This window comes from Sturnira hondurensis, unplaced genomic scaffold (assembly GCF_014824575.4).
Source record: "Sturnira hondurensis isolate 20B ecotype Veracruz unplaced genomic scaffold, ASM1482457v3 Scaffold0002840, whole genome shotgun sequence".
NCBI classification, from domain to species: domain Eukaryota; kingdom Metazoa; phylum Chordata; class Mammalia; order Chiroptera; family Phyllostomidae; genus Sturnira; species Sturnira hondurensis.
The window spans coordinates 1,241,540-1,268,601 of NW_028075471.1; the positions used below are offsets into that span (position 1 = coordinate 1,241,540).

The following is a 27,062-nucleotide window of genomic DNA, read 5'->3' on the forward strand; positions in this document are numbered from 1 at the left end:
TCCTGCAACTGTGTAAAGAGCTGATTGTAGGGCATGGAGAAGAAGCTGAGGGCCTGTTGGAGGCTGGAGTTTCCAGGGGGAGATATCTGTGGCTTTGACTAGGGTTGTAACAGTGGAGGTCATGATAAAAGTGTTGTAACATGGGACATACTTTGTAGGGAGAGCCTACAGGACTCACTGATGGATGGGGATATTTGTGCAGTAAGTAGCTTTAAAGCAAGTGGTGTCTGCTACAGTGTCTCTTTGAGATCTCCCTCCAATTTATTTTTTTCAACATTGGTACTATATTAATTTAACAGTGACTTAAATTTCAGAACTGATTGTGTTGCTTTTATGCTCAGTCAGACCGCGTCAGCTCCCTTCCCCCACTGTGCACAGACCATAGTATTCCTTAGCCTTGCTCATTGCCCTGGCTCACCGGAACCCACTTGTCTGCCTTTTTGGACCCTTTGCCCAAGCTCTCTGACCTTCCCCATTCCAAACCACCTGCCGCCCCATAGACACACGAGGCTCCTAACTTGAAGCCTTTGCTGTCCGTTTTCCCATCGTTTCCCTTGGCCCCTTGGCTGACTTCCACTCATTCTTTAGCTCAGGCTCCCCGCCGCATCAGTTCTGAAACCCTACTCACACTGATGCCACATGCCCTGGCAGGGTTATCTGCTCCCTGCTTTGAGTTTTTATACACTTTAGTCTCCCTGCTCCTTGCTTTCACCATGTATAAAGTTGTGCTGATATCTGTGCTTTCCTTCATAGGACAGTTGTGAGCATTAGCTGGGCTAATTGACTAAAGCACTTAGAACAGTCATTCTCTTTACTGCCTTGGATGATAGGCACCAGGATAGGAAGTGTGAAACCCAATAATTATTTGGTATTATTGCCTTATGTCACCTTCTAGTATAGCCCATGTCACATCGTCTAATTTCTTGCTTTTCCTCCTGAATGAACTGGAGGTGGGTTGGTCATCTTCCTAGCCCAAGCTTCTAGTTAATTCTTCTCACATACTTATAATTATCATCACCATTGTCATCATCATCAACAATAAGAGCTAACAGTAGTGGGTAGTCACTATGTATTGGGCACTTTTGTGCCTAGATTCAGTGAGGTTGTCTGACCCCAGGGCTTGTTCTCTGGACAAACATGATATGTTGCCTCCCAAACTTAAGTTGCCTGGTAAACACCTGGATGAATAGGCAGGAGGAAAGAATAAAAAGTAAATTAAAATAGCTTTTTTCTTGCATCAAATTTACATAAAGATCCATCTTGAGTAGGTAACATCAGAATGGACATGAAAATTGTTCCTCATTTTCCCATGTTCAAGGTGAAAGGTAATTTTATTTTCCTGATCATGGTTGGGTCCAGGGGCTGGGAGCTGCCTGCCACACTCCCCATCCTGCCTCACTCCCCATCCTGCCTCACTCCCCATCCTGCCTCACTCCCCATCCTGCCTCACTCCCCATTACCATCCTGCTATATTTCCCATCCTGCCTCACTTGTCATCCTGCCATACTTCCTGTCTTGCCACACTCACCATCCTGCCACACTCCCTAGCCTGCCACACTCACCATCCTGCCACACTCCCCATCCTGCCACACTCCAAGTCTCACAGTGCCATCTGTCAAAGGAGCTTGCATTGGCAAACAGCTTACTTTTTGTACTTGTGCCATTCTGAGGACATCAGTCAAACTTTTTGATAAAGGTCCTTGCCTCAGTTCATTTTCAGCCTCACTGATCACAGATTCTGCTGCTGAAGCTGAAAAAGAGAGCGGTGGATTCTGCAAACCAGTCCTTCAGGAGCAGGTGCTCAGCCTTGTGTTTGGGAACACGGGGTTTGGAGTCCTTTCCTTGGCAGCAGCGTTAACTTTCACATAACCTCCATGTAACTGTGAACTTGAGGAGTGCTTCCAAGTTCTCCCCATGCACGAGCCAACTGTGGGAGGCACAGACTCTGTGCAGTTTCCTTGTTCCAGTCAAGCTGTGCTATGCCTGAAACTCTTGTCTCTTCCCCTGCCCCATCGTAATAATGTCTTACACTTGTGCGGATGCTTGAGGAAATGTTTTGTGTGTATGTTCTCATCAAATTCACACACGAGGGTATAAACTAAACATGACATTTTACTTTAGTTCATCAGATAGGAAAATCGAGACTCCACGAAGAGAGACTTTTCCCTCAGTCAAGCAGCTGGTGAGTGGGATGACTTGTCCTTGTCCTTGGACTCTGAGACTCTCCTGATTCTACTGAGCTACGGTGCTTAAAAGACTAAAAGCTTCTTGAGGGCCAAGACAAAGTCATCCATTTCTTGTTGTCCCACTCAGTTCTTGTTGCTGTTCTGGCTAATTAATAGGTTCTTAATAAATACCTGTTAAATTAAAGTGATAAAAGGGATGGGAATCTGTTGCTACCACCAGGAATGGAAGCTCTGCAGGGCACGCTTTCCCACCCAGACGGTCACCCTCTTCCCTGGGCTGGGCCCCATCTTGTCCTCCTGTCTGTCTTGTTTTAGGCAGATGTTCCCATCTTCCTTAGCTCACTGGACAGTGCCTTCCAGCTCTGCCATGTGGGTTCCGGTCAAAAGCGGGCCCTGGAGAGGATGTAGTCAAGGGCTGGAGCAGAATTTTATTCTCCACCGACAAGAGCCCTTGGTGATAGATGGTTTCCAGTGTGTGAAACAAATGTTGTCCTCAAACTGATGGACTGTCAGGGTCTTGTTCCTCCTGGACTCTCCCCTTGGGAAATTAACAATGGTTTTCTTGCCCACAAAAGAACTAGTTCAGTCATCTCAGAACTGAGGGGCTCTGAGAGGACTTTATAAGGTTTAGGTTAAATAGCCTTGATTTTGCTAACTAACTCTAAACCATTCTCAGAGGGTTACATGAGCCAAAGACTATCGTTTAAAATGCTGGACCACTTGGACAAATTATTTGGGCTGAAATATAGGATTGATGTATCTTTTGTCTCCCCCCCACCGAACCCCGTAAGCTCTCTTGGTCCTTGGGCATCGCCCTTGGAGCAAAGTTGGGCTGTTTCCACCCTCAGTAGCTTTGCAATTGTTGCACTTGGGCACGTGCAGCCTTAGATGTAGAATGAGATGGCTTTGGTTTGGAAGCAGGCCATTCATGTTGATAACAGGTATCAAATTAATTGGCCTCAAATTGATAGCAGGTATCTCCTGTGGAAACAAAGATAATTTGTTATTGATTGCAAGCCTGTCTTCTGATGTAGACTCCAGGCTTATTTTGTCTTGCGAAGGCTCGGGCAGCTTCACAGTCTGGAGGAGACAGGAAGGGGGAAGAGCTTCCCCGAACACGAAACGTTTGCTCTATTGCTCCATTACCTGTTTTCTCTGGGAACTTCATAGACTAGCTTTTACAATCCACTTTGAAATGTTTGCCTTTTTAAAAGCAGAAGCAATCTTGGCAGCTTTCAGGCAGAAGGTCATTTTATACAAAATGTTTATTCGTGTGCTGCAAGGCTTATTTCTTCTGAAGGAACAAAGAAATAATGAAGGCTCCTTATCAGAGTTGTTTTTCTCTAAAGAAACGATCATCTCGATAGTTGGTGAATTATATGTTCTATTTCTATTGGAGTTGAAAGTAAAAACATTTGTGTCAATAAGGATTACTAAATATTATTAAACTCTCAGATAGGATTCTAATGGTGGTTTTGGCATTTTAGGACAGGAGGGAAAGAAGTCTTGGATTTCTTCTTGTCTAATTGTGTCCCTCTCTCCTGGTTATTCCTTTTCTCCTGGTTGATTGTCTGGTGGTCACCTAGGCAACGATGTGGCCTCTGTGGATCTCTGAGATCCAGCCTCCAAAACTTTGTTTACAATGTTCCCAGGGGCTGTAATGCTCTTCCAGCGTCTTTCCTTCTGGAAGCGCCTCCTGTTCCCCCGTTCTCCTGTAGGGCTCAGCCTAAGTGCCACTTCTGGGAAGCTTCCTGGCCTCCCGTCAGCATTCTTACGCGTTGACCCTTCGATGTGAAATAGCTGCTTCCCTTGTGCATGTCCCTCACCCTTGTGTAAACCTCCTCATGCCGTTTCATGGCTCACCGATGGTATGAGATCCGTGCTTTGGGAGGTCAGCATCTGGAAACTCTGGCAACAAAAGCGGCAAAAATTAATCTGTGCTGTTACAGAGTAATGAACTCTCTGTCCTGAGAACAGAAGGAAAGGGACTTCAGTGACAGAAGGAATGAAAATGTAAATTTGAACATCTTACTTTTTTGGTTTTTAACTTAATGGTTCTTAAACTGGTTTTTTTGGACCTTCATCCAAGAGAGGAGTGTTTGAAATTAATCCTGGGAACAAACAGATCTCATTTTGTCCAGATTTACTGAGACATCTTTTGACGTGCTGATGGCATTTAACGAGGATAGCGGGTTTTCAGTTTGTTTTTGAGATCCACCAGGTTTGAATTCTGTGCGTATAGAGAGGTCGTGGGTTTTCTGTATCCCCACCTCTGTCGAAGGGCAGCGCGCAGGGTTCGTGCGAGGACGCATGATGCTCGGATAGCATTAACCCCATGTACACGCTGTTGTCACTTACTCCGTTGGACTCGTGTTTTCAGGGAACAAAAGGCGCCAAATCGGGTGTGAGGAAGAGAGGAGTGTGCCACTCGGGGTATGGGGGTGGTGCCGATTATTGCTTCTCTGGATCACTCCTGCTGGCTGTTTTTCTACACATTTAGCTCTTATTGTTTTGGTTTTAATGCTAATTCAAACACTAGCTCTAGGTTAGTCATCAGTGAAGCTTAAATCCATTAATGATTATAGATTTTCCTTAGAATCCCCTAGTTGAGCTTAAACAGTACTTGAGAAAAAAATATGCATATATTCTAGAAAAAAAATGGCAATAAAAACCCTGGTATGAGTATTAAATGTATTGTTGCAAAACATTAAATGAAAACTACTAAACATATTAAGTACTTTGAAATCTTTCAATATTCCATTATGATAGCATTTACAAGCCAATGCTTTTTAGCTTCATCATGAGAAATAAAAAATACCAACTTTTATCTTTGGTTTTAACATTTGTTTTGCCTTAGGAATTTTTATCTGTAATGATGCCCCCCACCCCACCTCCAATTTTAGGGATTCTTTACCTAAACTTTTTTTTCATTTGTACACAATTTGTTTATTTTGATAGAATCAGTAGGAGTCCAGTAGGAGGTTACTTTGGTTGTATGATTACATTTTCATTACCTTTCCACTCTCTGTGCGCATTTCTCTCTCTCATTTCTCCTGGCAAGCCAAAACGACCAGGAACAAAAGGATGAAATACAGACAGAACAAAAAATCATTTTCTTCTTCTGATCCAATTTTTACTTTGACTTGGTGTCCTAGTTTTCCCCTTCTGGACCATGACAGAAAATTTGACCTCTACGATGTCTTTAACCCTGGTCTTGATTTGAGTGTTTTGGGGAAAGCAACGGGAGACTACATTCTGCAGGATTGTAGGGATAACGTGGGGTCATTGTAACAAGAAATAGGATGTGATTCGAAGTGAAATGCTTTAATATCCCTGCTATTCCCCTCGGCAGTTTTGCCTTCACTGTAACTATAAATACTATCCATGGTCCATGACTTCCAGCATTTCTTTCTTATAAAGATAGCTTTTGTTTGTATTTATTTCACTAAAAGGGAAGAGAGATTTAGAAGTATCAAAGTCAGTGAAATGCACATCAACTCATGAATTACAACATGTTAGCTTTAGGTGCTTTATTCCAATTCCAGGACGTAGTGTATATTCCAGTATATTGTTACCCTTTTCATTGAGTAACCGAAGGCTTCTGCATGAAAGGGAGAGGGGGATTTGGCATTCAGTGGGGTGAGGGGATGTGGGGACAAAACTGCTGTTTTTCCTGTCCTCAAAGCTCACTTTTGAATACTAGTCCTCAAACCATTTTTATTTCCAGTGTTCAGCTTTAATTAACAATCACAGTCACAATTCTGTAACCCCATCTGCAGATCCAAAGGGAATTTCATTTGAGAGAAAATTAACTTATTATTATTAAAAGCACACTGCCTTTCTAACAGATATAATGAAGTAACAGTTCTCCTCAGGCTCAGAGCAGTTTTCTATATAATAAGTAAAATATTGGCAGATTTAAACTGACTTTTCTTACCTGCAAGTGATAATCAAACTTATTTTTTAAAATGTACTTCATTTGAATCACATGATAGGGACATTTGTGTGGGAAAGAGACATTGTAGGCTGTTACTTTTTACTGGCAAACATCAGAGTTGAGAGCTGAGTTGTCTTGATTGTTTAAAATGATAATTCAATGTATTTTTTATTTTATTAAGAGTAGGAACTTTCTCTTAATTTAGGCAAACTTATGGCATATGATTTTCTTCTTAGATACTATTTCTTTTACTCGTTTATCTCTGTAAGTGTTTCAGAAGAAAGGCGAACTATCCTTTGTTCTTTTCAAAAGGTACATAGTTTTTGATGTCCTGCTTATCCTTGCCTTTGTGCACAGCAGCCGAGCCTATTCTTGGGGCTTTTCCCCTTGAATTCCCTTATAAAAAGTACTCTTGTCTCCCATTGGCATCAGAGAACAGGTTGGGAAAACCTCATGACTGATTGCAGGAAAGGTCTGTTCTCTCAAAGAGCTCTGTCCCAGAGTACCTATTTGTTTCACATAAGACAGCTATTATGCATAGCTGCCAGTTGACTATCTTTTTGGGAATCTTATTCCCTAAATCTTTGTGATGAGCGTGATGGGAAATATCTTCATGGAAACATGAGGTGTGTGAGATAAATTAAGTTGAAAAGGCATACAGAAACTTTACCTTGAAAATAAACATGAAAACTGGCCAGTAGGGTTGAGATTCTCATATACTCACTGCTCCACACAGAGAACAGAATTCTGGCTACTCTCGGTGATTAGTACACTGTTATTGCATTGTTTCCAGTGTGTTATCTTCTTGTGCCCTGTGTGTTGCCTTGCAGTATTTGTGGTTGAAATACATTTCATGTTATGTTATGTTTGAACATGTTTTATAGTATGTATGATATACATATATATATACATAAATAAAATGTTATATATGAAATGCATTTTGTGCTATGCTCTTTCATAATAATTTCAATTTGCCTATCATTTCCATCTTGTTCTCTTATTTGTTGGTCCTACACTGCTTTTTTTGTACATTTCCAATTCTTCACTGTTTTTCTTTTCTTCAATATTATCTGTCTTGGTCATTGTGAACTCAGTTTGTTCCTATCTTTTGATCATTTGTACGTTTCATTGACATTTCTGGGTTTTCAGAATGCTTAGACACCATGAAAAAACAACCGTGTATTTAAGTAAATACATAATCAAAATGCATGACTTTTTTGACAATGGAAGTGTTCAGACATGTATAATATTTATACACACTCAGTATGTAACTGATTTTATGATACATGCATACAAATTTTAAATCTATTACAAAGATCAGGAGAATGAGCCCTCACAAGCACACTGATTTGTGATATCACTGTCTGACACTTAACCGTCCAGACCCACATCGGTGCATTCGCAGATTGTGTCTTGTGATCCGGGGAGGCCGACAAGCTCCACTGAGATGATTCTAGAAAGACTAGGACCCACTGAAAGCTGACCCAAGCCTGGGGCCAGCATATCCACTCTACATACATTGTGTCTCTCCTTGTTTTTCTTTTTCTCTGTTTCTCATCCTCTCCATTTTATGTCTCTCTTGTATAAAGTATTTTATGTCTTAGAGTGAAAATACTTATGTACACAGGTTTTAAAAAGAAATAAGAGTTGAGAACCCTTGATGGGTTGGTGGAGCTCATTAAGCAAGGCTCAGGGATGAGCTAAGGTCTAGGACAAGTGGTGCTTTTTTTCTTTTTGTGCTTGAATGGCTTTATTGGTGTTTAGTTCTTTGTGTTTTTTTTAATTTTTTATTTTTATTTAATTCTTGTTCAATTACAGTTTTCTGTCTTATATTCCCAGCCCTGCTCCCCCAGCGCTCCCCACCTCCCTCCCATTTCCACCCCCCACCTTAGTTATTGTCCATGTGTCCTTTATACTTGTTCATGTGGGTCCATCTCCTTTTCCCCTGTGATTCTCTCCACTCTCTCCTCTGGTCCCTGTCAGCCTGTTCCGTATTTGAGTGTCATTGGTCACATTTTGCTTGCTTGTTTGTTTTGTTGTTTAGATTCCTGTTAACGGTGATATCATATGGTATTTGTCTTTCACTACCTGGCTTATTTCGCTCAGCATAATGCTTTCCAGTTCCATCCATGATGTTGCAAAGGGTAGGAGCTGCTTCTTCCTTTCTGCTAGATAGAATTCCATTGTGTAAATGTACCATAGCTTTTTGATCCAGTCATTGACCGATGGGCATCTAGGTTGCTTCCAACTCTTGGCTATCGTAAATTGTGCTGCTATGAATTTACAGATTCAATGCAATACCTATTAAAGTACCAATGGCATATTTCACAGACATAGGACAAACACTTCAAAAATTTATATGGAACCATAAAAGACCCTGAATAGCAGCTGCAATTTTGAGAAAGAAGAACAAAGTAGGAGGGATCACAGTACCTGATATCAAACTGTATTACAAGGCAACTGTAATAAAAACATCCTGGTACTGGCACAAAAACAGGCACAGAGACCAATGGAATAGAACAGAGAGCCCAGAAATAAACCCAACTCTCTACAGTCAATTAATATTCAACAAAGGGGGCAGTAACATAAAATGGAGTAAAGATAGCCTTTTCAACAAATGGTGTTGGGAGACCTGGACAGCTACATGCAAAAAAAATGAAACTCGAGCACCAACTGACACCATACACCAAAATAAATTCAAGGTGGCTAAAAGACTTAAATATAAGCTGTGAAACCATTACAGCCCTAGAGGAGAGCATTGGCAGGAAAATCTCAGATATTCCACGCAGCAATGTTTTTACTGGTGCTTTTGGTTCTCAAACTCTAGCTGCATCAGGATCACCTGGAAGACTTGTTAAAGCGGATTGCTAGGCCCCCCACCAGAGCTTCTGATTCTGCAGGACTGGGATGGAGCCTGAGAATGTGAATTTCTAACAAGTTCTCAGGTGAAACTGATGCTGCCAGTGGGGGCCTACACTTTGAGAACCACTACTCCAGGGTCATCCTGTGGGATGAAGAAACTAGCCCCAGGGAGGGGGAGGGACTTGCCTGAGATCTCACAACTGTGGTGGGTGGCTCGATGGCTGGAATTAGAATGGGGTCTTCTGTCTCTGGCCCTGCCACATTTACTGGTGTCTGTTCTTTGACCAGAGAAGGGAAAGCCCCTCTTGACCATCTGGTGGGAGTGTGGAGAGCCGGATTTGCTAGTCCTCCTGGGTTTGTTTGCACTGTCTCTCGCTGGCCTCTCTCTTTCTTTTTAAGCCTCTTTTTCTTTTTAAGCACTCTGTACTAGAGCCTAAAGTTACCCAAACATTTCAGCCTCTTTAACTCCATGTCCAATTTAATAATTACTCATGGAACATTTGTGGATTTGTGATCACTTAGAGGTTAATACTGATGTCATCAGTTTTTGAAGCATGGGCTTATTAAATTCGGGTGTATATTATGTCAAGAAAAAGCAAGTTTAAGGCAGCATAGGCTTCAAGATTAATGATGGGAAAAACTGAGATAGTTGAATTTTTATTTGGATTTAAAGGTTTTGCTCTTCAGTGAAATTTCAGTGCAATATTATTTAACTAAATGAGTTTTCTGCATTATCTTCTTGCCTACATTTTCATGGTGGGAAATAACTTGTTGGCAAATTCAAATTAAAGTAAAATGATTTTGGTTGTTGAATAATTGTTACATGGAATTTCATTAAGTTGTTTTCATAAGAATATGAATTGGTTGAATTTAGTTGGCCAAGATGAATAATTATGTATTTTATGGGTACTGCTTATTGATTTAATTTCAGTGATTTTATTATTGGGATGCAGATTGTCAAAATGGCATTGATGTACCATAAAATTCAAATAACTGTCACCTGATAATTACATACTGGAACTGGGTGCAGAAACAATTGACCTTGAATGATACAGGAAATTAAAATAAGTAAAGTTTTCCACATAGTTGGGAAGTTAGCCCACTTAGAGTTGGACTCAATTTAGTTTAATAAGTCTTGACTAAAGGCTTTCTCTGCCTAAGGAAGACACTTTTCTAGGTGGGTTTTGGAGTCCCTATGAGCCTCAAAGGGACTCCTGAATAGGTACAGAACATGTGTGCCTTTATACACAGATAACAATAGATTTTGGGGGGAAGAATTATGAATGAATAATGAAGGCAAAAACTAGGTTTATGACAGTGATGTTACTATTTTCAGTTTCACGGGAACAAAGGCACCAGTCACAATGTGCCATGATATAATCTGTTATTTGGGGGGAGTGATGAACACTTGGTCTTCTCACGTTGTGGAAATGGGGTCCAGGCCACCCTTATAATCCTTCATGTTGCTTTCTGTCTTTTCAGCGTCTTGTGGAGGCTGCCGAAGAAGCACACCTGAAACATGAATTCGATGCAGACTTGCAGGTAAGTGATTGTAGTTTGAGTTACATCATTTTCTGTGTTTACTGCCCAAGGGGACGTACTAGGTGTACCAGGAGTACCAGGCTTCACTGGTTGGGAAAGAAAGGCTTTGAGAGGATGGTACAGAGCTGGAACGCACGTGCCTGTTTTTCGATAAGGCAGGAGAGCAGCGATCCTCAACCATTTTCCGCCATGCTAGCTGCAGTAGGGGTGACCTATGCTCATGAACATAGCCAGAGTTTGATGAATCCTTCCCCAGTTTCAGGGGGAGTCAATCAGTCAATTGATAATAATCACCAGAGCTCTTAATGGTAAATTGATAAGATACAGAGCAGAATATAGACATTTCCTTGGCTGCATTTTAAGTAATTGAAAGCAACATTGAAATGCACCTAATGTTGAATGACTGTTAATTGTATTTAAAAATTAAATCATTTACAGATGTGGGGTTTGATCATCCACTTAAAAAATTTCTTGTAGTGGATCTCGTAGCTAACCATGGCACACTTCACTTGTGTCTGGTTGAAAAGGCGTTTGATGTTGTCCTGTGCAGAAAAAACATAGTAAAAGTCAACAAGTGAACTGAATGATAACTTGCAGGCTTCTTTGGGTACCCCCTGAAGGAAATTTTATCTGTATTGTCATTTTGGGTTTTGTGGTTTTCCTTACAGCCAGAAAAACAGAGGGAGTGAATCTTAATCCTTAGGTCTGTGCTTAGACAGAACAGAACTCTTTTAATGGCATGTGGTCACAATTAGGAAATAGTGTTAAATTTTACTGCTTTTTCATTTATATGGAAAAGATAAAGACAGACATAAATCTTTAAGCACAAAAAATGTTGGTGGTATGTTGGGAACCGCTCTGCCTGGTTTCAGGAGTTGTAACTGCCCCCTGTGGAAAAGGCTGAGTTGAGCGACCTTCGGACTGTGAGCCACTAAGGAGACAAAGCTTATCTCCCTGGCAGCAGCGCTGCTTCTGCTTCATCCATCTCTGCCCCCAATGCTTGGTCGGTTAGTCAGAGACGGGTAAGACCCCTCAGAGGGGGGGCAACCTAAGCCAGACATGATCACTTGGGAGGCCCTCAAGGAAGAACTTGGGGGGCTGCAGAAAAAAGAGTAATGGACCCTTCCCCCCCAGGCTATTCTGACATACCCTGAGTCCCCATTTCCGTCTGGGAGAAGCACTTTCTGGCTCTTATCCACTTAAGCCTAAAAACCTATGACGGGGAGGGCAGTGCAGCCCTTTGCCGGCTAGAGTGCGTTCTAGGGTGATTGGGCGTAAGAAAGAATTTCTAAAGTCCTGTGAAGCCTGCTTTGCTAAGAGTGCTTTCATTCATATAATAAAGGTCCGAGCAGGAAATGAGTATGTCTCCCAAAGTTTTCCAACCCCCTTACCTGACAAACACTGACTCAGACTAAGCCCTCAGATTTCTTTGAAATGTTATCTACTATTTGATCCTTGCCTCCTGACATTGATTGATGAGCTTTACCTGTATTCCTGTGTATTAAAACCTAATAAAAGCCACTGAAGAAGAGGTTCTTGGTCTTTCTCTTCTGAGAGATTGACCACCTCTCCTCCCCAAGCAGATCATGTCTTGGTAGTTTCATTTTCATCCGTGGTGGACGGGGGGGACTTGGGGGCAAAGTTGCCTCCGCAGTGATACCTAAGGTAGCCTTTGGCTGTGTCTCTGTCCCATAGATGTACTTCTTGCCATCATTACTACCTACATTTTGTTTGCCTTGTGGGCAGAAGAATGAACAATGAAATGGTGTAATTGAGGAAAGTTTAATAAAGAGAATATTTACAAATGTATGGTAAATGAAACCAATACGCAATATTGTTGTACCCCAGGGCAAGCTGCACTCCTGGCCTGAAGGAGACAGGGGATGGAGTGGTTCCCAAAAGCCAGGAGAGTAGCTGTAGGGAAAGGGTACTTGATAGAAAGGTGTGGCCATGGTGATCTGGTGGTTTGAGGGGGAAGATAGCCCAATAACAGTCTCTAGCTTTCTGATCTCTTGCTGGTACCCACCAGTGGCTGAATCCAACTGTAGGTATTGTTGATTTGATTCAGCCTCCTGAGGCATCGTGCAGGGTAGGGAAGGGTGAAGAACAGGTCTGGAGGGGAAGCAGAAATATTAAACCTATCCTCTGTGGGTAATTTTCAGGCATAATACCCAATATAGGAAGCAAAGAGAGCCAGGAATGTAAGCCAAGCACAAGAAGTTGCAGGGGGAGGTGGACACTGTTGGTAACATCGGGAGAGGAGTAGAGAAGCCAGCCCAGCTTTGTGAGCACAGTTGTAAGAAAAGGAGCAGAGAAGTCAGCTGAATGCAACAAGAAGCCTCTTGCCTTCCTATAGCCACAACTCTGTGGCGGCTTCAGGAAGATCCAGGGGCCATTTACTGGTCGTGTTTGACTTAAGTGTGCCTCCTTTTCAGAGGGTTTGGACTTCCTGGAGTGGCCAGAGGGGTTTAATGGGAGAGGTTCAGGAAGCATCTTTGTAAGGGTGACGATTGTAAGGACCTCTTATATGTGTTGCTGAGGGAAATTGTCTTTCTCTCCTCGGCAGTTTCAAAAGTCCTTTTCAGGGATATTCTGACACTAAATGACAGCAACTCAACTCAGATCAGCTTAGATTATAATGTTGAATAAAATAAGAATCCACAAGTCCATTTTGATAAACAGATAGATAAAAAGACAAATACACAAATAAATAAGAAGGGAAGTTCTTACAGTGGAATGCCAACTAATAAATATAGGAGAAATGATGGAGTTAGAGAATTATGGTGTTAATTGATTCAGACAAGAATCTTCAATGGATGCTAAAACTAGGAGGTAAAAGTTTGATGAAGAACAGGACATCGATAGTCTTAAAGCGTCCACCCACAAGTTACTTATTAATTATAAGGGAGGAAACAGCACCTTTACCATGGAAAAAGCTGGCAGACACAGTCTTGAAGGAGTGATCAAAGTCACATCATCAATTATGAAACAAAGTGGCGTGAGGAGCCTCCTCGTGTGATGACCAGGACCACTGCAGTATTGCCTGCACAGAATTCTTTCACAAGTGTCCAAAATGTGTAACCTGAATCTAGTCATGAGGAAACATCAGAGGAATCTGGAGCAAGGGAAATTTCATAAAACAATTGGCTAGACTCTGCAAAAATGTCAAGGTAAAAAAAAAACAAAGAAACATAGAGAACTTGTTCTAGACTAAAGTACATTGAAGACACGTGACAAAAGCAATGTGTGATCCTGAATGGATTCTGACCAGAAACAAAGATCTGAATATTGACTGTGTATTAGGTAACAATATTGCATCAATGTTGAATCTTCTGATTTTGACCTTTGTATTGTGTTTACATAGCAGAATGTCCTTTGTCTTGGTTTTTCATGACTAAACATTTGGATTCATTGGTCCAATTGGAAGGAATGAGTTTGTAGGAAGGCAAGAAAAGGTTCTTGGAAATCAGGACTGTTTTTGGAAAATATGGTATTTATGGTTGATATAGTCAATTTTATTCTGAGATCAATTGTCTAGTAAAGGTAGGCAGGCAAGGGAGGGAACACTTTAATTGACTTTAGGAGATTTTTATCCTTTAGCAGAGGAACAATGTTCTGTGGTTTTAGCTCAGGGAACATTGAGCTGCTCTTTCTGTCTTCTGGAGCTATTGTTATCTGTCTGCTAAGGGTGTTCTGGCTTCCTTACTATTTTGAAGCTTTACAATAAAATCCTGGTGTAACACAAATGACTCCTTGTCACGTGTGGCACCATGAATGCAACACTGACATCTCTCTCTCAAAACAAAAACAAAACAAAGCAAAAAACAACAAAAAACCAACCAGAGAACAAGAAAATGAGTCTCTGGAGTGTTACAGCTTTTGTTCTCTTAAGCGCAAGGATGGGGAGCCCAGTTCTTCCTCTCCAGTCATCTGTTTTGTATGAGGACACAGAAATATCAGAGGCTACGGTTGTGGTATGAACACAAGAGGATGTTGAAATAACCTGTCCGTATCAGTGTCATTCACTACCCAGACCTCAGACTTCTGTGAAATCTTCTCCGGGTCAGAGTGAACCGTGTGAATTTTCGTGGAAACCTGTAGGAGAGAGGCCTTCAAAAGAGTAGATGTGCCTCCGAGAGTGCCTGTCTGCTGAGATGGAGGTTCCGAAGCTGTAAGTGTCGAAGCTATTAAGCACAAGTCTGTTAACAGCTTGGGTGTCAGCCTCGTTGCTATTACTGGGGTAGCGGGTTCTGTGTACGGGCTCTGAGTTTATTGCTATGATGGTCCATTAGAGCTGATCAATTGTTAATCTGGGTCCCTCTGACCTCTTGGCAACCCCTGCTAGTGGATTGTTTTTATCAAAAAAATTTCAGACTACCATCTGCTCACCGTGAAATAATGCTGAGGAGGTCCCCGCACTGTTAGCTCAGGAGGAACAGAGGGAGTTAGGAGTCTTTTTTTCTTTTAGAAAATAAAAGTGTTTTTTGAAATTTCCTAAACTGTGTAGCTTCACGTTATGTGGTTTTAGCCCTCCTGCTCCCCACCTCCTGCCAAAACGAAGAAGTGGTGGATCTTCCCATTCTTTTAGCGCAGCTTGGAGTTTTTGTGCCATTACAACAGTCATGTGCTTTAAAAGTGAAGAATTCGCTTTTCTTTGGTAGAATGATCAAAAGTTGTAACAAGAATGTTATGCCAGATTTTTATTTTTCGTTTGTTTCTCCAGAGGTTTAACTCTTTTCGCAGGGGTTTATGGCCTTGAGGTTGGCAGTCCCTTCTCTAAGGTCCTTTAATATGACATTAGATGGTTGATTTCTAATAAAAACTGTAGTAGACAAAAGGCAAAATACAGCCTGTGAAAGGGAGGGCAGAATCCTCCAGGAGGCGGAGCCGCCTGGTCTTCACTGGCTGGCAGCTCTCTTGTGGATGCAGGGACCCTGCTGCCCTCTGGCTCCTGCCCCTTTGTGATGGCCGAGGTGGAGTCCAGATCGGCCTTCTCTGGGTTTTGTTCTTATTTCCCTGCTATCTCCATTAGGGCAATTTTCAGCTGTAATTGATGCAAACGAAGAGCTTGTTAAAATGGCATCTTCCCTTTTTAATTTTATGTTTTGAATTAGCATCGGTCTTTAATTTAAAGCACATTTGAAATTAATGATTATAATAAAAACAGAGCTTTAAAAAACTGTCTTAATTATCACTTGTGATTATTTTAGTGTTTCCCCTGCATTATTTTGAAGGCAAAACCTAACTTGAGCAGGGGGATGGGTCAGGGGTGGATCCCAGCCCTTATTGTCCTATCTACTGATGGATTCCAGAGAACTGGACATGGGTCTGCACATGTACAACTCAGAGACTGTCTTTCCATTCTATTTACTCTTTCTTTTTGGGTTTTTCCACCAGCAACAAAGAAGAAGAAAATGTCCTTTTGATGGTTTTCTAAAAACTTGCTTATCTTTGAACCCCAAACATATTTACTTTGAAATGTGTCTCAAATAAGTGCCAATTGCACAGAGGTAGTACACAGTGGAGAATAAATTGTGGTTTTGAATTGTGTGTCCTGTAGAAGTCTTTTCCATTAAAAAGTTTTCTATAATATGTTTTTCTTTGTTGTTTTGTAAGTGATAGGGAAAAAAAGCCTGGTGACATTCAGAGGGACAACAAGAGTGTGAGAGTGAAAGGGGCCGGGGGACAGGCGGGGCGTCCTGGACATCCCTCCTGGTCATCACTGAGCTGCAGTCGCTGGTCTTGCAAGCACAGGGGCCTGAGTTCAGAGGTGAGGGAGGGGCTTGGAGTGAAAAGGATGCAGAATCTGCTGATGAGAGATCTCAGACAGGGGATGGCTTATGGAACTTGCTGGCTCAGCGCCCTCCCCTTCCTCACCACTGCCTGTTGCAGTGGGAGATTTGAGGTGAAGGAGCCCCTGGGCAGGGGCGCAGGGAGGCTCAGGAGCCCCAGCATCTGCTTTAGAACTTCTGATGCCGTCCACTGGGAGAAGGAAGGCTTCCCCAGAGTCCCTGAAAAGGGCGGTGCAGCAGTGAGCAGCAGAGCTGAGTTGCCCTTTCCCTGGCAGGGTGTCCCTGCTGCTAGGGAGGCTTTGCCCTGGGGAAGCCTGGGTTGTGAACTAGAGCAAAGGACTGGGTTGCTAGAAGTATTCCTCTGTGGAGGAAATGGCCATCCTCATGGGGTTTTTTCACGTGTTCCTGTCAAGCCCTAATCCAGCCTTGTCTTTGATGAGTGAGGTGTTGGACTCTTGCTGAGGGGAAAGGGTAGAGCACAGAAGACCCAGGCCCTGGAATTAGAAATGGTGTTTTTTAAAGACTATCATTATTTATCTTTACAGTTTACTTTTAATATTGTATTTGTTTCAGATATACAACATAGTAGTTAGACAGTTATATATGTTACAAAGTGTTCCCCTGATGTTCCCAGTATCCACCTGGCACCACACATAGTTATTGACTATATTCCCTATGTGGTAACTTTATGGACATAGCTAACTGATTTTGTACAGTAAACAAGAAAGATAGGGTTCACATCTATAGGAGAAATAAATGAAAAGGGAAGGAAATTTTTAGTCTTGTATTAGAACCACTGTCTTTTTTCTGATCTAATTTGTGAGAGTGTGTCTATTTGCTGTTCATTTTATTTTTATCAGCCTGGCAGGGGGTCCCAGTCAGTCCTCTGCATTTTAAGATCTTACATTAGATGTCCTTGGTCAGGACTTGCCGCTTCTCGCTTATTCACAAGGCTGATGTGCAAATAATTTCTGAGGAAACTTTAAGTGCAAACATCTTAAAATGGAGGGCATTTTTCAGTCGTCACACATACGTAGGCACACACACTACCCTTTCTGTCCAGTTGACTAGAACATTATAACTCAATAAGGCCAGCATCACAACTGTGAAGTCTGTGTTAATCAGTTGTTTGGCGGTTCCAGGTTGTGTTCATGACACTGACTATGTTCATGTGAGAGAGGGGAGTGGGGCAGTGGCTGGAGGCTCAGCCTGACCCAGCGGAGAGGGTTTCGGCCTAATGGCCTACCAATTTAGGTTGTAGCAGTTCCATTCCCAAGTGGACCATCTACATGCTCAGAGACTTGTTGCTGTGGTCTCTTTGCTCATCTGTGAAATGACATGCTTGTAATATCTAGATGATGTCTAAGATCTCATCCATCTCATATGCTGTAATTTATTCAACCAAGCATTGTCAGTGACCCCCTGTGGTCAGCACTGTGCTGTGGATGTGACCATGAACTAGTCTAGGCAGATGCTGTCTGCTGTCATGGAGCTCACCATCTAATGGGAGAGACAGTTATTAAAGACATGATGATATAAATAATTATTAAATTTTGATCATGGTAAATGACATGGGAGAGAATGAATGAAATGACATGGTATTATCACAGTGTATGACAGGAGACCTCTCCTCATCATGGAGTTCAAGGGACCTTGGAGCAAATGCCTGAGAGTGTATTTTTTTTGATTTTGTAGAGATTCTAGGCTCACCTCTACCACAGTTAGAAGAAATATTCCCAAGTACAGGGAACCCGTAATACCTTTATTTTCCAAAAGTGAAAAATCAAAATTATTTTATGTGCTTTCTATATGATAATCTCGATAAACTCTTGGTAATCTCCAATGATATTTTATTTTTGCCCTTTATGATGAATTATCACTCCCTATCCTGCTAATTTTATTTATGTAAGTGTCTATTTATTGCTTAATTTAACATCTGTTCAGAACTCAGTACATGTTAGGTCCTCTTTTAGGTTGTGGGACTTTCACAATCTGAGAGGTGACCCTCATATTCCAGGAAAATTCTAATCTACCTTTTTAATTTTTACTTTACTTTTATATTCATTTAGTTTTTGGATACAATGCAGACTGGTTTGTCCAATATTTGTACAACACAGTGGATGTTGTAGTATANTATTGCTTAATTTAACATCTGTTCAGAACTCAGTACATGTTAGGTCCTCTTTTAGGTTGTGGGACTTTCACAATCTGAGAGGTAACCCTCATATTCCAGGAAAATTCTAATCTACCTTTTTAATTTTTACTTTACTTTTATATTCATTTAGTTTTTGGATACAATGCAGACTGGTTTGTCCAATATTTGTACAACACAGTGGATGTTGTAGTATATGGGCAAGGAATTACGTCAGGTAACTGACTAGTACGCCTGAATTCAGTTTTGGTCTAGAGGAGGAGTTTGCAAACGATGGCCCAGGGCTCGAGCCCAGCCCACTGCCTGATCCGGTAAATGAAGTTGTGTTGAAATAATGCCATGTTTGTTCATTTACATTTGGTCTATGTCTGCTTTTGAGCTGCATTGGGGAGATTGAGTAGTTGTTATAGGGACCATAAGGGCCTGCACAGCCATAGGTATTTATAATCTGGATTTTTATTTTTTCTTGGCGTCTATCTGCCTTTTAGTGCTAAGCTACCTTTTGGTGCTAATCTACTTTTAAAAATATGTTGTTTCAGTTGATGCTTTTAGGGTTGCAATGAGTATCTGAGACTGAAGTGTACAGTGTACCTAGACTTGATTAAGCATCTAAAGTGCTATTTCACCTGAAACAAGAACTTGGTAACACTGTCATTCCATCTACCGCTGTGCTTTGTGGAATTGTCATATTTTTTCACTTCTAATATGTGTTATAAACACTACAGTAAAATGTTATTTTTATTTTGTTTTATTTTTGCTTTCAACAGCCATATTATGAAAAGTAAGTTTAAACAGCCATATTATAAAATATAAGTAAGAAAAACTCTACCGTTTCTACACTCTTCACACCTTCCCGTCGACTAGAACTCCCGTCCACAGTCCTTTCCAGCCCAAAGCACTGCAGTGACCATTCGGGCATCACAGGTCCAGTGGCAACAACTTCTCTCAGCTTTTGTTTATCTAACAACATCTTTATTTTTCTTGTTTTTGAAGGATGATTTTGCTGGATATAGAATTTTTACTTAACAGTTTATTTTTTCTGTTAGCGCTTTGAAGATATAACCCCATTTGCTTGTGAGATTTAATGCTCAAGAGAAAATGTCAGCCGCCATTCTCATCTCTGTTTCTCTGGACACAGCGAGTCATTTTTCTGTGCTGCTTTCAAGATTTCTCTCCTTATCTTTGATTTTCGATAAACTATATAGTATGATAAGTTAAGGATGTTCCTAGATGTGATATTTTCATATTTATGTATTTATTCTGCTTGAAGTTTGTCAACATTCTTGAACATTCTCACCATATTTGAAAAAATTTTAATAGTTATTTTCTCAAAATCTTGCCTGTCCCACTCTCTTTGTATTTTCTTCTGAAACTTAAAACCTATCTATGTTAGATTGCTTAATGTTGTCCCTCAGGTCTGCGTTCTATGAATTGATCCCCAGTTTCACTAATTCTTTCTTCTGTAGTCTCTGATATGCATTAAACATATCCCGTCAGTATTTTATTGTAAATATTGTATTTTGTGTTCTAGAATTTTTATTCAACTCTTCGTACTCTCCATTTTCTGCTGAAGTTTTTTATATGTGCGCCAGTTATGGCGCACATATACAACATTTTATACAAAACATTTTCATGTTTTTTTAAGTCCTTCAACATCTCTACCATAGATGCTTTAAATTCCTTCTTTGCTAATTCCAGCATCTGGGTAATTTCTGTATTGTTAACTGCAGTGTTAGTATTAACTGCACCGTTAGTATTAACTGTCATAACTGCAGTATTATTAAGTGACTCTTTTAAAGTCACTTAAAATTTTTCTTTTGCCTCTTTACATGCATAGTGATTTTTTGTTATATAGAGAACCTTATGATTATGTGTGACTGATTTTTATAAATTTCCTCATTATAACTTAGTATTATTCCATCGTGTAGTAGATATTCTAAAAATACCAAATTTATTGAATCCAATTAAACTGGTATTAAGAAATAATTACTAAAGGGATGAAGAGAGAGTAATGATAAACCATACATAATAGGACAGCCTCCGTGACTTGATCTTCTGCATCACTTAAGCTGCGAGTACAGTATTGTCTTTGTTCAAAATGAACAGCACAAGGCCGTCTTCCTACTGAAAGAAAGAGAAAAACAAATGTTTAAATAGAATCATGAAATGTAAACATTGTTTCTCAAAACTTTATAATTTCTACAGATTAACTATATTAGTACCATTCTCCTATTGTACATCCAGATAAAGGTATTGATATTCACAAATTTAAAGACAAACATGCAACTAAAATTATAGCAATGATAACTGATTTGGTTTCTTTGCATATCCATCTTACTGTTTCAGAGGGTATGATGGCATTATTTTTGTTTCTAAAGTTACCTTTTATGTGCTTGTACAACATTTCCGCATTAGCAACCCTCTTTTCAGATGGTCTTTAAAAACCCTTTTAAAAATAGGTGTGAGCTTAGAAACTCGGAGTCATTTATAATTTCATCAGTAGTGAACAATCTAGTAAAACCTGTAAGTGTTTTCCTCACTGACCTCATCTTTCTTGCTGGAGGATTCTTTTTTCTCTCATGACCATGTATAGCTCAATTTCGAGGCAATACTGGATATGGAATTCTGAATTACTGCTTTGGAAAGCGCTTTCTTTCCTACCAAAAAGGTCACTGGTCTTATGTGATTCTTTTAAGTATTGGATTTTCTCAGTTGGTCTTTCTCAAAGCTGGGAATATTTATTTTAAATAAATATTTGTTTAAAACACATTTGTTTTAAATAATATATTTTGAACACAATAAAACCCACAAATTTAAACTTTATTAAATGTTGCAGTTAACAAGTACTTTTAAAGTTTAGTTTCACTGTTTTCATGCACACAGTGTGGTTCCTGCATTTCAGTCAGCAGCCAGGTTGGAAAGAGGCACTTCGGGACACCGGGCCCGTGTTCTCAGACCTACATTCGTTAGATAGTCACTTGGTGGTTCTCTAGATCATGATATTCAGAGTCTCACCGTCCACTTCCAGAAACCTTAGTGCCCTTCATTAAGATGACTGACTGCAGAGGTCATGGGCAGAGCCCAGAAACTGCGTCAGGATCTTCTTTCTGCAGCAAAACTTTGGCAGCAAGGAAAATGCCCTTAGGTTGCCGATTTTCCACCGAGGATCCTGTGATCCAGGAATTTGCCATCTGCTATTGAATTCTTACGTTAAAACTTGAGTCTGGTGGCAATCAGAAAGTACACAGCTCAACAAGAAATTTTCTCATCTCAGTTAAGCTTGTTATTAAAGTACCTGGTATGTATACAGATGAACTGATTCTTACCTTTTCTATTTTCAGTTTAGTTTGTGATATAGGCTTTCATAATATGCATCAATACGTAGCTGTAAGCACAGACCTTCGATATGAGAACCCTAATTCTTCAGTTTAAAAAGTTATTTTATGACTACTAATTATAGGGCATTTTTCTTTGTTGGCTAATGGGCACTAATAGATTATGGTGACAGTGATATGAACAATAGGTGGCATTTAGGAGGTAGCATTATAAAAATGTAGTTAAGTGTAGGCAGTGACTTAAGTACTTAATTATTTCATTTATTCTTCCCCTCACAATCCTGTGAGATATATGCTGTTATTACCTCTGTTCTACAAATGCAGAAACTGTAGACTGAGAGGCCACGTGGTCGGCCTGGGGTGACGCAACAGTACGGGGAATGAGTCACCATCCACAACAAGTTTATCTGGCTCCGAAGTCCAGGAAGTCACCATTGCCTGTGGATCTACAGTTTGCAGCATGGATGTTGATTTGCACTGGACGAGATTCTATAAGGAAATAAATTTGCCATGAAAGTTATCATTGGTTATTTAAAAGGTCTATCAAATGCTTCCAAATGAAATTTTCTAGAATCGTAAATTCTAACCCAGATATCTATGACATAAAAACACTGAATAAAATACAATGATTTAGTGAAAATGATTAAGCATCAGTTTACTAATATTATTAGAAATAAATATGTAAGAGACACACTCATTTGGCAATTGAATCTATCCTCCATACACAGTAACACAGATAGGTTTAAGAATAAAATCTGCACTCCCTGTGTACCTTATAGAGTACGACATACTCTGCCCAAGATTATTCGTGAATTAACAACCACCTCCAACTCTTTCCTTCATGCCTGTACTCCTCACTCTCTTTTGTTTGTTTATTTCCTGTTTTCTCCAGCAAAACATAAGCTTTGTGAGCGTATGCACATGAAAACTAGTCAGATATCCATAAATATTTGTTAGAATTAATTGAAATGTGTGATGGTGATACAATACTGAACTCAACGGCTCACTGGTGATCACCAGAGTTATGCATTATCAGTAATTCATGAAGTTGTCATCTGTTTATTTCAATTAGAAAAAGCTGATTCTTTCTTAAAACAAATACTGACATTTTACCAGAAGTGGTTTTATTATTGCTGTTATAATCAGACATTTTCATATACTAATGGCAGCTTTTTAGTGAAACAGTTGGCTTTTGTTGATACTTGTAATAAGTTCAAGAATTTGATATTTTTTATCCAAATTACATGTTTCTGTCCTTTGATATGTAGTTTCAAATATATGAATATACTAATTATGAACAAGATAATTATATTTAATTAACATTATATTAAATGAATAGCAATCAAATTATTTTATTAAATAGATATGTGTTTATATAGAAAACATTTTTAAAATTAGAAAGAAGAAAAATTAGAAGGGAAACAAGCTCTTTGCAACTTGAATTTCCCCTTTTGGGCAGGTTCCTGCCCACCGTCCCAGCCTCCATAATCAGAGCTACAGATCCGGTATGTTTGTGTCAGGGGTAGCCTCTTACAATATAAGCAGGAATTTGGAGGGAGACATAATCAACCACTAAGAATGAGTATTTGACAGCAAAAATAGGTGTGAGTTGAGGTCATATCTGAATCTTTGTATATAGTAGAAAGTGAACTTCTAACATTATTATCTCCTTAGAGTATCTTTAAAGTCATAACTGTCAGCCTCTAATGGAAAATCCTATAATTTATTTTTTACTTGTTTAGAGAAAAAGAAAACATCAAAATAAACAAAAAAAAAACTTGAAAAAAAGTCTTTTCTCAAACAAAAAAAAATCATTTTCTTCCTTGGAGTATTACATTAGTCGCCAGGTACCTTGAAGTTTTGCTAATCATCTATGTGACCTTGTAAAAGTCGTGTTTCCTTTCAGACTTCATGTTCCCTCAGGTAAATGAACGGGTGCGATGGTTTGTGTTTCCTTCCCCATCTAGAACTAGGTCTCTGAGGTTGCGGTATTTTTACATGGAAGGACCAGTTATTTTACCATAGCGGGTACACTCATTCTTTCAGGAAATCTTGCAGCTTCTAAAGACACAGTGTTGTCCTAAGGGAAACATCACTGAGAATAAAATTCTTTATTCTTTTCTTTTTCCAAATTGATATGAATTTCTTAATACTGAAAAAGGGAGGAAGGTTGGTTAATTGAATCATTCACAGACCCTCCCCGCATAAATATTTTATCATTTTAGATTTAAAAGGATTCTTATTAATAATATAGAAGTGTGTGTGTGTGTGTGTGTGTGTGTGTGTGTGTGTGTACGTGCGCGCGCGCGCGTGCGAGAGATATTTTAAAAACTTAACTGGAACCAGAATGATTTGTTTTAGTCCAATCTTAGTTTGCTGTATAGTTAAAGAAATTTAGGACCAAATTAAACCCTTGCTTTGACTTCTTTGGAAGTGACTGTGTCATGCATATAAATGTATTTATAATTTATCTTTCTTCCTACAACGTTTCAGGTGGCTGAGAAAATGCAGCCACCATGAAAAAAATTTTTTTCCTGGGTTTTAAAGCTCTTTGACATCTTGTTCTACATGGGATTGGCTGAAATGCAGAGGTCATTCTGATTAAAAGGAGCAAGACTGGAGAGGGAAAGGAGGAGGGATTATGGTTTAATAGCAATATTTTCTGAAACCCAGGGCAAGAGAACAATGGGCCATAGACAGCTCTTGTGTGGTCATAAAAATCGTTTGATTATGAGGACATAAAAGAGGATTTGTTACATCTGTTTATTTTTGTTGATTATTATTCTAGATGAGGTAGATAGTAGCTGTTGAGAGAATATCTTCTGAAGACAGAAAAACGCAGATTTAAATACTGGCTCTTTTTTCTTACTAGTGGTGAGATTTGGACCAAATTTCTTGGCCTATTGGAGTCTCAGGTTCTTCTTTGTATTATTAAGGTAGTGAGGCCATCCCTGTAAGGACGTCAGGCTTCCAGGGGCGTGTTTATCGACAGGAAGTATTCAGCACACTTGTCTGGTATTGAAGATGGCCCCAGTTCAGGGTAACCATTATTATTATTGTGGTCATTGTGTTGGCCAGTTCTCTTGTGACAAAAAGAGATTAATTACATGTATAATTGCCTCAGCTTCCTTTGGGGACTGTGAGCTCTGTGAGGAAGGAACCACATCTGTCTTTTAGTTGTAGTGGGGGCTTAGGCACACAGCTGGCACTCAGCAAATACATGAGGGAGGACCAAATGACTGAAGGGAGAAAATGAAGGGTCATCTGAAGAGTCAGATATGTATTAGGAAGGAGGTTAAGAGCATAATTTTCCAAAGAGAAAAGTATTATGATGCTGCAAACAGAAGTGATAGCAACTTCACAGCAGGAAGGTTGCCCAGGGTCTGAACCTGAGCTATTTCAAGGGTCTTTGGCATGCGACTGGGCCACGGAATCCGGTGTTTCCTGTCCACAGAGGGGCTGAACTCAAACCAGCTTTGGCCACACTTTTATTCTCTTGGGTGTGTGTGACAAATAGGGAGAGGCTCCTATCAAAGTAGGCAGAAAGAACTAGAGACCTGGAACAATTTCCCTTCACAATCAGCAGCCACTTTGGGAGCACTAGGTGAGCTAATAGTTCAGTTTGGTTTCATTGTTGTTTTAAACTGGTTCCTTTGTGTGCCAGAGGAGAAACACAAACAAGAGACTGATGCTAGGACATATTTTATGTTCCTCTTCCAATTTCATTAACGGCTTTCAAGGAAATTTCTTGTAATTGCCTTAAGCATTCTGTCTTCATTATTAAATACCAGCCATTTGTTATATTCTACACTTCTTTTTGGCTTTGTGTGCGATTTTTTTCTGGGACCTTGTGACTGAAAAGTGACATTGAACTGTAGGGCAGGTGGTTCTGGAGGCATGCCCTCAGACACAAATTTCCAGAAACACCACCATGCTCTTAGCAAGACAGATGTCTGGAGTCTGGGGTTTTATTCATTCAACTTGCAAAGACAGCATTAAGTATTAGGTTAACATCAGCAAATTTTCTCTGGTTTGGAGCCACCTCAGTTGTACTTGACGGGCCTCATTTGCCTCAACCCCAATGGCAGGCTTTGACCGTGAATGTCAGTCACATCCCAGCCAGGTCCACATCCTGTCTCAGGTCATTATTTGAGAGGAGTTACAGGATCTTGACTCAGCACTGCAAGGTGTGCCTTACACTTTATCCTGTCAGGTGAGGTAGCATTTTGAGGCTGAATCTGTTGCATTTCATTCTGGCACTAATCTAGGGGGTAGGTACATACTATCATTGCCCTCGCTTCATGAGTGAAGAAACTGGCATTCAGAAAAGTTAAATAAATGACCCCAAATCACAGGGGAGGATGCGGCAGACCTAGGGTCAGAAATTAGCTGGTTTTTATTTCGTGGACAGTGTTTAAATATTGTACTTTCCAGAAAGCAGCCTGTATTCATTAATATTTATTTCCCAGGACTTTCTCTGACCTGGTACTGATGAGTGATTGGAAATTGCAATGAATTTGAAAAGCAGACAGACTAGTAAAGGTGCAGGTTGAGTTCAGCTGGGTCAGGTAGGCATTGTTTGTGTTTCCTTGATGTATCATGTGACACCCTGTCTCCTGCAGTGTGATGCTGTTGTTCCTGTAGTTCCTGAAGTTGCCCTTTACAGCCCACGTGATACTCTTTCAGGAGGTGGGTGCTCTGTGCTGGGATGAAGCAAGAGGCACCCTTGACTAGATGGTCATGCAGTGAGCTTGGTGGTGGTGTGTGGGAACACCTGTCATCTGAAGCATTCCTACACCAAGGGCCCTGAATATTCATTGATTTATTATTTAATTTGTACATTATTTTCTTGAATCTACCTGTGAAGGAAAAGATTCTAGAATATTTCCCCTGAGACTGAGGACAGCAGACAGGGAGCCAGCCAGGACTGGAGAACCCTGGCACAGTGAGTGAGACACGCTGTGCTCTCTTTGTTCCTTCCTCTGCCTCCCCACCCCCACCCCTGGCCCCATTATCTTTACATTTAATGGACTAAAAGACAGAAACAGGCAGAGCAGGGGGCACTACTCTTGAGCAAGGAGTGCTGTAGGGATTGGTGGGAGTGTCTGCTAACGGGGCTCCAGGTGTGGATGTGTACTTTTCCAAAATGGTGCAAACCAGCTCTGGATTTGAAAAGCTCACTTGAACTCCAAGGGGGAAGAGCTGTTGTTGGTATTTTTGCTTTTCTGGGAGAAGTAACTGTTTCCTGCTCTATGG

General features: G+C 40.4%; 1 protein-coding gene across 2 annotated transcripts in view; it reads left to right on the top strand.

Moving 5' to 3' along the window:
- Positions 1-27,062, top strand: part of CACNA2D3 (calcium voltage-gated channel auxiliary subunit alpha2delta 3) — an 861,794-nt gene that overhangs the window by 234,412 nt on the left and 600,320 nt on the right. For both annotated transcript variants that reach the window (XM_037040694.1, XM_037040695.1), the window contains exon 4: positions 10,468-10,527. In XM_037040694.1, the coding sequence (XP_036896589.1) occupies positions 10,468-10,527 (60 nt within the window). The remainder of the gene's footprint in view (positions 1-10,467; positions 10,528-27,062) is intronic.